General features: G+C 37.6%; 1 protein-coding gene across 1 annotated transcript; it reads left to right on the forward strand.

Moving 5' to 3' along the window:
• Positions 1-6,583: 6,583 nt before the first annotated feature.
• Positions 6,584-9,968, forward strand: LOC101166691 (D-dopachrome decarboxylase). The gene is made up of 3 exons (XM_011478667.3): positions 6,584-6,792; positions 8,081-8,256; positions 9,744-9,968. Exons 1-3 carry the CDS (start codon positions 6,685-6,687, stop codon positions 9,814-9,816), a joined length of 357 nt encoding a protein of 118 aa, XP_011476969.1. The 5' UTR covers positions 6,584-6,684; the 3' UTR covers positions 9,817-9,968.
• The last annotated feature ends 1,568 nt before the right edge of the window (positions 9,969-11,536 follow it).

An 11,536-nucleotide genomic window follows, 5' to 3' on the forward strand; every position in this document is an offset into this window, starting at 1 on the left:
AAAGGTTTGTTCACAAATGTATGTTGATCCGAAAAGGCTCATCATTCTTTTTGCGTGGAGTCTCATCAGAGGAAATTTGGCTTTATCCAAACTCTGATATACAGTAAGTCAGGGAGGGAGAGAAGCTGATGTTGACTCTTCAGAGAATCACCACACTGCACTTCAATAAGCTCTTACTGCAACGAAACCCTGCCACTGAAAAGGGTGTTGAGAACAGCTTGATTTCTCCGTCAATGACAGAAAAATCTTGGAAACACAGGTTGAATTCTGTCAGAAAATATGCAATCACAGACACAGATTTCTCCTTTTGGCAGAAAGGTCAACCTTTGAAAAAGTAGACTTGATTTCAGACAGTGAGGGCAGTTGTGTCCCAAACAGGTAGAGCTTTACACAGAAGGCGTTCACGTGGGCATATGGGTGTAGAACCAGCTGCTCTTTGCCTTGTTAAAAGACAAGTCCGGGATTCGCCGCACCGCCGTATTACTGGAAAACTTGCGTTGTTGAAGTCCTGCACTTTTTCTGGGCACATTTTTTCTGTGTCATTTATGAGACACTGCTTTATGAAGTCGCCCTCTAAGAAAGGTTTGCCGTGCTGCGCTATAGTTTTAGCAACTCCCTAGCTTGCTTCGGTGGCATTTTACTGTATTTTCTTGGCTCGGAAAGAAAGTTGTTGTTGAGCTTGCAGGCTCGCTGCCATTTGCTTGACTTTCTGTGACATTCGGCACCGGTGTAAGACGTGTAGCTCTGATGTTATACTCTTTCACCACATCAACGGCTTCCTTGCAAATCAAACAGACAAACTTTCCATTCATTTCTTTAATTTTTCCCAATGTGTCTTTATTTTTCTGCACTCTTTCGCTATTTTGCAGTTCTTTTGCTGTGTTTACAGTCAATGCTTGTGGTGAAGATTCTTCTTTGCTTCATTTGTTTAGCGGAAAGCACTGTTAGCTCCACCTGGAGGTAAAACTGAGAATACCAAAAAAGTGGCACTCACACTGGAGGCGTGGGCAAAATTCGATTGCAATTTAGAATTTGCTGCGGCGAGCCAATAAAAACTGGGCTGCGGGCCACAGTTGGTCATAGTTTGGACACCCCTGATCTATGACGTGGATTCCCTTTTCTTGATTTAACCCTCAACTGCGGAGATGTAGCTGGTGACACCTAAATAACACACACTCTTTGATGTACCTTAATTCTCTGTCTGTTTATACGATCCAAACGAATACGTTGATTCTGAGACGGCAAAAAAGGGGCTTCTCATATTGTCTTTGTGCAACACTTTACATTAGCAAAGTGCAACTTGCTTTTCTCTGCGACATAATCAGCTGATCCAAGTTACATAAGCACTTTACTACTGCTTAGTCTTGCAAATCCACTGAAAATACGCCATGCATAAATGGTTGAAGAGTTAATGTAGTCCAAAGAATGCAAACACAGGGGCTAAAGTTCCGATGTAAAAGGGTTTAAGGGCAGCAATACATTCTATCCCCTGAGAATCATGTACCAAACATGTTTTGTAAGATGTATAACAATGTTTACTGTCCATCCATCCATTTTCTATGACTCGTTGTTTGGGGCCATGGAGATGCTGAAGCCTACCCGGCTCTGAAAGGTGAAGGTGTGATAACACCCTGGACAGTTAATCGCAGGATAACACAGAGACAACAAGCACAACCGTACACTTAAGTAAACATTCAGAGACACCATACCAATAAAGCATGCTTTATGTGGGAGGATGCCAGAGCCCTCTAAGAAAACAGATGCATGTATAAGGAAAACGTGCAAACTCAACACAGGAAGGACCCAGCCAAGACTTGCAAACTAAAAAAGCATTTTGGAGGGTGGATTTTATCATTTTATTTTTGAGTCAATTGATGCAGTTACATTGTGAAAATGAAAAGACATTTCTGTTAATCCATTTTAATTGTACAATTTGTTATTTCTAATTGTTTATCTGACTGACCATCTGCTGAAATTGCCAAAGGTGCCAGGCTTCTCAGGAACCGTAAGCAGATTCAGAACACTTGGGTAAAAGGCTGCATTGTTAAACCACTTGGTCCAATGAAGCGGTCCAAGGTTCTGGTTGTCAACAACATGAAGGACTTGGGAGAAGTGTTTGATCACGGACGTCTGAGCCAACAAATGCAGTAATTAATCAAAGAGCCAATATCCAGCCAATATCAAAAATATGGCGCCTGGGATCTGCGCTATCTGTAGCAGTCAAAAGTGACCCAGATTTGCTGCAGAGAGTTCTGACCTGCAGACAACTTGACCACAACATTCGATAACAGCTGCGGAAGGAAAAGGACCTTAACAATGTCTGCAGACATTACAGCGAAGAGAATTTATAGACTCTAAAACCAGAAGGACGGCTGTCAGTCAGGCAGCAGAAGATGGAATTACCAAGGCAATCGGCAGGATATGGCCCATTTTTTATTTCACACTATTACCTTATAATTATAATGATAAAATTACTTAATCAATTATTGAAGATGGTTGAAGTGATTGATCTCTAATCTCCAAAAATTCATGATGTTTCCTAATCAATAATTTGCACAAATTATCCGGTTGATCACTGCACCCCCCCCCCCCCCCCTCTATGGACAAGAAGCTAATTCCCAAGTGCAATATCACAGGGCTGTGCAATACTTAACATAAAATACTGTGCAATTTGAAAAATACTTCTGTGCAATACTCATCAGGAACCACACCATAACAGACTGATATTTACTGACATTATTATTGATATATATTATTTATGTCTGAATGTAAACGGCTGGCCCGGGACCAGAGAGCCTAATTTCGTTTTATCATGATAAAATGACAATAAAGTTTCCTGATTCCTGATTCCTGATTCCTTATTACATTTTGATACTTCATATGCTATGAAGATTTTTGAAACAGTGTCATGTACATTTTTTCTGATATAGTATTATTTTTAATCATAGTCATGATTTTTTTTCAGTGGAAACAATTGTAGAAAACTACCGGTAGTTAACTCTTTATGATCTTTTAGGCAACAATGAGACTTAGGCTGATGCTTTGAATCCTCAAATGCAGCTGAGTAAGACTGATGTTTTTGATTATAAATCTTTAAAAGTCAAAGTAAAATGTGAAGTGAAGTAAAGTAAAAGTACTCATTAGAAACAGTTCAATAAGGAAGATTTTTAGTCCAGAAGGGATGACTCAACTTTTAAGACAAAGCTGCATTTTAACTTCCAACATTGTTTGTAACACAGAAGTGTTAGCCACATTACCAAATTCACTGATTCCGCTAAAATAAATGTTACTGTGACCATGCTAACTCCCAGGCTTGTCAGAAAAACGTAAAAATAAAACATAGTCCGACACCGCTAAACATTAGCCACGCTCAAGTATTTACAATAACACCCAAACTTGTTTGCCACACGTAAAAAAACAGACTGACATTGGACAGCGCAGTGAACCTCTCCAATCGGTAAGCACAACCAGGATGAACCCATAGATCAGGTGCTCTGGATTATAAGGGGTACTGTTGCTTTTTTTTGTTGAGGCTTTTAAGTTTGTCTAGTGGTGTGGAAAATACAGGACTCACATTTTGCTACAGGGAGTAAAGACTAGAATTAAGGGAACTTAAATCCCGATAACCCAGGCAGCCACTAAGTGAGGATCATCCCTGGGTAAACAGGACATCATATGTAGACTAACATTTCAACAGTGAAGCCCCTCCCAAACACCAAAAACATGTTATTTTAAAACAGTATGTGTTGGGATCCACAGTGAACAGTAAAGACAAAGCTCCTAATCCCAGTTTTTTTAATGACATGTTTTAGTTGTGTTCTGACTATTGCATTGCTCCATGAGAATTAAAAACAGTCACACCTGCAAACATTGTGTTCTGTGTCAATTTAGTTATAAAATGCATTGGTTCATTTCTCAGTTCATCCTTGTTATACAAATATTTTATTACAATTGTACTGACTTAACCATCAGCTGCATCAAAGTTACACAATAATCCTCTTTATGGCTATGAGCAGAATTATCAGAGGAAGTAAGACCATAATTGAAGGTTCTGTCAGTCAATACCAGATTTATGCTTTTGAAGTACAATTTTTGTAATTACATCTATTCAGCCAAACTTCACAGATGGTCCTCTGATTGATATTTATGACAACTGAGCTGAATTTTGACTCCTGCATTGACCTGATTATTTTACACCACTGCTCTGCTTTGTCAGAAGATTTTTCAGATGCACCAAAAGTAAAAGCATGTCAATGATTCTGCACGAAAACAACACTTGCAAACGGGCAGTTCCTTCACACACTTAGTAGGATGTAATGTGTTCTATGTGATGGTCGAAGGCATCAAACACATTATCCAAAGGCCGGAAATAGGCATGAGCAAGGGGGGCGATGCCCTCCTAAATGCTGTGACTCCAACCCCCACCCCACCCCCGAATGTGATGGTCCGCAAAAATCCACATTTAACTGAAGAAATAGAAACTACACAAAAACACATTCACCTACACACACACACAAAAAAAACGCAAAAACCACACAAGGAATACAAAAAATAAAATTAAAAAAATGTAAGGATGGACAGAGAGACGGATAGACAAATAGACAGACAGACATACAAAGAACAGAAATGCAGTTTCAGCAGGGCACAAAGAACAGTGTCTTGCTTGTGCTTGTGCCTGTTCCAAGCCTGGTTAAATGCAGAGGGTAGTGTCAAGAGGAGCATTCAACATCAAACTTATCAGACATAGATATATGGATAGATGAACTTACTGTATATGATCATGGGGTGGTTTTCTAAGAATTTTAGTCACACTCAGCACACCCAACCCCCCCCCCCCCCCCCCCCCCCCCCCCGTATTTGTGCCTGAATGCCATAGCGAGGCTGGCTAAATTCTGGCCAAGGAAGAGTTGTTATTTTATCTGCTGTGTTAGTCATCTGATGGGTAGAAAAAACAAGTGGAAAATGTGAATAAAACTTCATTGATTATATTTATATAAATTATCCATAATAAATGACAAGCAACACTAAGAAAATTCAAGTGTACAGTAGATAGATGGGTCAAAGTGGAAAAAAATAAATCCCCATGAACAGAAACACATTCATAAAGGTCAATTTCTGCTTTCACAGCATGATAGACATTTATTTCATTAGTGAAACAAAACTAATTATAAATTATAAAATTATTTTTAAATGAAAATAACTCCCTTAATTGAGCAAAGCTTTAAACTTTTATTTCTTTTCAAGGAATGAATGAATGTTAGAGATGAAGTAAAACTACTAAAAAAGGGCTGTTGCTTCTTAACCCTTGTGCTATCTTAGATGACCCCACCCTTACATTGACGTGTTCTCCCTACCATGACAAAGGTGGATAAAGGTGGAAAGATTTCATGTAATCCATGGACACCAGTGAAGATCACAAATCATTGAAGAAAAAAGGTTTAACGCACTGTCTAGTGGGTCTAGATGACCCAAATCCCATCGTTAAAGTGCCTAGGATGGCAAAAGGGTTACATGATTGCATGAGCATGCAGATTATTCACTGAAACGTTGGCTTGTATAAATTTCAAACTTCAAATTTGAGAAAGTGTGTATATTCTGACCCCTACTGCCTTTTTTTGTAACTAACCATTATTTCTGTACGTAGATTGGGGATTATTTGAGTGCCTCTCATATTGTGAGCGTAATGGTTGACAGATTTTAAAGCCAGTTTTGGCGTTTGTTATCTGTGAATGTTGGTGTTAGACATGATAGGTTCATGCTTGGGTACTGTTAGGTGAGGTGTACCTGCACATGAGGAGCCAACATGCATAGATGTTTTATTTTTTTGTCTTTTTCTTCTGTGAGATTGGTCTTCGTGGCTTTGAATGCTTAATATTTTAACAATTTAAAAATGTATTAAACTGATTCTAATCCGTGTCACAAATCTTAAATATAATGATCATATCAGCCAAATTGATATTCTACAGAAAAAAGGTCCCTATGAGTAGCTTGAAATGTTTTTAGCACATCTTTTTCTGACTGACATGTCCATTTTGCAGACCGCACATACTAAACAAACAACAAATAAATGAATTTAAAATATATATAACATCAAACTATATGTAGGCAATAAAAAAGGTCATTGCTAAAAAGCTATAAATGAATAAAAATTGAAAAAATGAAAACAACAGTGAGAAAATAAATAGAATTATTTGTGCTTTTTTGAAGAAATAAGCTGTGCACCTGTAGGTTTTTGTCAGTTACATTTGTTGCTAATTACACGTAAATAAATACGTTTTAATATACACTAGGTGAACAAAAATATACTGATATTCTTTTTTTTAATTTGTATTAAAGCATTCAGCAAATGCAACTGTAGATAATCAAACTTCAAATCCCAGCAGACACCACTGGGAAATGTGACGATATGTGTGCTTGGTGTTACCCAGAGTGCCCCTACTAGTATTTCAAATGTTTTCTTTTTCAATTATGAAAAACGTAACACTTTGCGTTACTACGACAGTAATGCACGATACTAAATATGACGTAAGCTACATCTTTTACACTCTTCACGCGTAACCCCTAACACTAAATCTTTTAATCTGAAAGGTACAGCCGGAAGCAGCCGTTCCACATCCGCTTGACACGGATTTCTTGTTTTTATGACCAAAGTCCAGGAGACAGATTCCTAAAGACAATATTACAATGCCTTTCGTGGAGCTCCAGACCAATTTACCTGGTTCCTCGTTTAATGAGGATTTTTTGAAGAAGTTGTGTTCGTGCGTCGCTTCAACCTTAAGCAAACCAGAGGAGGTGAGGACGTAGTTCACAACCGCGCTTTTCTTCACAAACGTGTATGACTTTAAGAAAACAAACTTCTGTAGACTTTGGTTAAAAAAAACAACTAGCCCTTTTTGATATTCTTTGACTGGAATAGTTACGAATGTTTTTTTTTACATTTTGACCGTCCTTGAGTTGATGGCCGCTGTCATCGACGGCTGCCGAAAAATGACGTAAAATTTCTGTCTGTGATATTTGAAGTTGTCAACAAAAACCCATCCAGTCTGGTTAACATTTCACAATTAACGAGATAAAGTTTGAATTTAATTTAACATTGAAGACATTTTCCATTGCTTTTATGTCACTGAAGCCCAGAGGAGGAGCGGGATTAGAAAGTGTGTGTTATTGAAAGAAAAGAACAAACTGTTTTGGAAGTATTGTTTTAAATTACTCTCTTTGATCTATTATTTTTAAAGCCAGATCACACTATATTAGATGGACCATTCCTGTCGAAAGTTTCCACCCATATAAAAATATTGAAAAATCAGTGAATGAAAAGAACAGATAGTCTAGTCCAGATGTCTGCAAGCGGAGGCTCTGGAGCCACATGTGGCTCTTTCATCACTGCTCTTTGGCTTTCAAGAGAAAAAAACTGCTAATGATTTACAGAAATAATGGGTTTGTAGATTTTGTTTGAGTGAGTTTGTCATTTATGTTTAGATTTTGAAAACATCCGATAACTGAGCACATGTTGATGAACATCCTAAAGCACATATTCTTCTTTTCCATTGTGCAACAGTGGCTAGTCAGGAAAATTTCTTAAGGTCCATAATTGCATTTACATATATAGATCTAAAAAAAGGATTCTACACCAATGTTGTCATGCTTATATTCGATAGTAAAAGGAGAAAAAGGATGTCAGTGCACCAAAGGTGACAAGAATGTCATGTTTGACTTGGTTTTGTTGCAGCTTTTAAGTCTGTAAATCTGCTACAGCAGATCAGTGTCTCATTTTACACAGGGTGGATTTTATTTGTAAAGGAATTTCTGCTCTCAAAAGAATTAAAATTGATCAAAATAGAAAAAGATTTCACTTAATCATTATATTTATCTGTTACTAATTCAATTTTTGTACATGCAGACCTTTTGTTTGGCGATCCCAAACTTCTTTGCATGAGTGGATGTATTTGTACTTAATACCTTTGATAGGAAGATAACTTCAAAGATAACGGACTTTATCCGCTGTGAGGTGAAAGTTTCCTTGGAGGATTACATAAGAGGTTGAAATAACAGATTTGCTCATGCAGTGTTTGTCTTTCAGAGGATGAACGTGGTGGTGAAACCTGGGCTGCCGATGCTGATGGCTGGCTCTTGCTCGCCGTGCGTCATTCTGTCGGTGGCGGCCATTTCTGTGACGGACTCTGCTGACAAGAACAAACAGCACAGTGCCAAGATCTTTGAGTTCCTAACTAAGGAGCTCAGTATGACTGAAGACAGGTTAGTTTAGCCTCATAAGAGAGACATTTGAACTCCTAAATATTTACATTTGTTTTGTCTTTAATACACAAATTTCTCCTTTTTTAGCTGTCAAGGATGTTTAAGTGTTGTGAGTCTTGGTCAAAAGATTGCTTACTTTTTATTTAGTGCTTGATGAGTCATTTTATAGTGGATGCTTTATTCAAACATAACTCAGTCTTTAGATAGCAATGTAAACTTAGATGTTTGTCACTTTGTTGTTCTAAGGTAGTGAGTGTTGCCACAATACAAAGACAAATTAGAAGAAACAACTACTAGTCAGTAGTTAAGTAACTAATTGCAGTGAGTTAACTATCTAACTCTGGTCTATTATGAATTCTTATTTCTTCGTTGTTCAACCCAGACAAAGTTCACAAATTCCACAACAAAATATTAAAAACATGACTGGACTGAAAGTGTTTTAAAGACATCTGTATTTTTCTGGAGCATAACAGAAGATTGCATAACAGGATCTTCACATTTCTGCACGACTTTCTGAAAAAACACAAACCTTTACTCAAAGTAATAATTTGTGGGAATTTCGTATTTCATGGCCACAAATTAGAAATTGTCAGTTACAATTGACAACCTTCTCCTTTGTACAACAAAGTAGTTACAATAATTTCTACAACTGAATATTGGTCCAAATTTAGTCCAATAACAGGGCGATAAATCAGAGGGAGTTAAAAACTAAAACTCCATATTTCAGAAGCCACTAAGAAAATAGGGTAAAGCTCTGTGAAAACAGCTTGTGAGACTGAAGAAGGCGTAAGCTGATGAAAAGCCTGTTTTTAACATGTTCCTGTGGCCTTTTTCTGATGATAAAGGACACATATAAAGAAAACGAAGCCTAAAAATGCATTTCTGTGCATTTCTTTATTAAAACTGTTGTAAATCAGGAGCAAACTAAACAATTCTGTTGGAAAAAGATTGTAGCTGTGACGTAGAAGCAACGGTGGGCCACAAGCTCCCTGTTCTGCTCCATTCTGATGGATCCGCTTGTAGACTAACAGATCCACATACATCTTTGTTTCGGGTGACTAGTGCCGCTCTGCAGAAACTATGTCTTCAAACAACACTGCTTTTTTTTATGTTGGCTATAACAGCGTTATCGTAATAAAAAAGACCACTGGGAAGATTCTTACAATAGATCCATAAATGATTAGTAATGATTAGTACTCTTTGTTTCACTATTTTTATCCACGTTTGTTTTTCTTTAACACAAGTAACCAAACAATAAGGTAAATTTGATAATTAAGGTATGTAAAAAAAAGTTAAAAGGAGAAAAACCAAACCTCTCACTCAATCTTCTGCAATTTTGTTTTCATAGTTCCCATTTATCGTATATTTTCCAAATATTTTTTACTTTGAAAAACAATATTGTGACATGTGATGTCACTTGTCTGTGATTGTATTCTGCTCTGTTTAACATGTTGTGTTAAAACAGACTTTTTGTTTGGGTTTTTCAGGATTGTTATCAAGTTTGATGAGTTGCAGCCTCACCAAGTCGGGAAAAAGGGAACAGTTATGAGCTTCCTGTGAAGATCACATCTTCTGTTCGCTCCGCTCCTCCTCATTCCTAAAAAAAGTTAGATTTGTGTTCAGCACAAAAAGATATTATTGGAAAACATCCATAGCTTTTTAATTTTTTTTTTTGTAAAATAAATCTAGCATTAAAATACTTAAAAAAAGTTTTCTCTTGGCCTCTCATTTAATGATTCCTGTCTGTATTGTTTTGTCTGCCAGTGAATGCATCAGGATGGAGCGGAACACAGAGACTTTAAACTGCCCCTTTCAGTTGCAGCGTCACAACTGAGAGCTTTTTCAAACAGAATTTTTTAAATCTTCTCCTGATTTCATCACAGTTTGAATTAAGACATACTCAGAAATGCAGTTTGAATCCTAAATGATTTTATATATATTTATGTCCTCCATCATAAGGACAAATGGTCCAAAACATGTTAAAAACACCAAAAACACAATTTTCATTGAAGTAGGTCTTAAGCAGCTTGGTCTGAAGAAATTGATGTATGGCTCCCTGCAAGATCTCACTCCATGAGGTCAATCCTTGTCCTGTCCTATGGGGTCCAGATGACCCGATCCTTACATTGACGTGTTATCCATAGCATGAAACGGGTGGATAAAGGTGGAAAGATTTCATATAATCCATGGACACCAGTGAAGATCACAAATCATTGAGGAAAAAGCTTCAGAGCACTGTCTAGTGGGTCTAGATGACCCAACTCCCAATGTTAAAGTGCCTAGGATAGCACAAGGGTTAAGATGATGTCAAGAACAGTGAGCAAAAATCCCAAAACCACAATGGGAGACTAAGTGACTAATGACCAGCAGAGAGCTGGGACCAAAGTAACAAACTACACCGACAATTCCTGCAGTGCCAGACGTGTCCCCCTGCTAAAGCCAGTACATGTGCAGACCCGTCTAAAGTTTGCTAACGAGCGTTTGGATGATCCAGAAGAGGATTGGGAGAATGTCCTACGGTCAGATGAAACCAAAATATACCGGTAACCTTTTGGTAAGAATTCTACTCGTCGTGTTTGGTGGTGAAAGAATGCAGAGTTGCATCCAAAAAACACCAAACCTACTGAAAAGCATGGGGGTGGAAACATCATACTTTGGGGCTGTTTTTTAGCAAAGGGACCAGGAGGACGGAAATAATGAATGGGGCCATGTATCCTCAGAGTTTGAGAGAAAACCTTCCATCAGAAAGGGCTTGAAGATGAAACCTGGTTGGGTCTTTCAGCATAGATTTTACACTAATGCCCCCCAAAAAACTTTCATTTGTTCATACATTAGTAATGTATGATTGATGAACTAGGTCACAATTATGAGGTAGTAAGTTCTAGTTTCAAAATAGTACAACATAGATTTGAGTCAATATTCCTATTTTTTGTGCAAACTGTTTACAACAGCAGAAAAACCCTTCATACTTTAAACTTCGATCACTACTAGGTGAACTTTAATGAACACCACTGATAAAGTTTGCACCTTGACTCATTCACGCATGCTAAAGACTACTTTTTTTACTTTTTGTCTCATGTCACACAATCCTACAAAACATCTATAGTCCCACAAAGTCAGATAATAGCTTGAGTTCTTTGTTTTGAGAGCACAGTATGTTGTCTCATGTGCACAAGATTAACCCTTGTGCTATCTTAGATGACCCCACCCTTACATTGGCGTGTTATCCCTACCATGACAAAGGTGGATAAAGGTGGAAAGATTTCATGTAATCCATGGA

This window comes from Oryzias latipes, chromosome 1 (assembly GCF_002234675.1).
Source record: "Oryzias latipes chromosome 1, ASM223467v1".
Lineage (NCBI taxonomy): Eukaryota > Metazoa > Chordata > Actinopteri > Beloniformes > Adrianichthyidae > Oryzias > Oryzias latipes.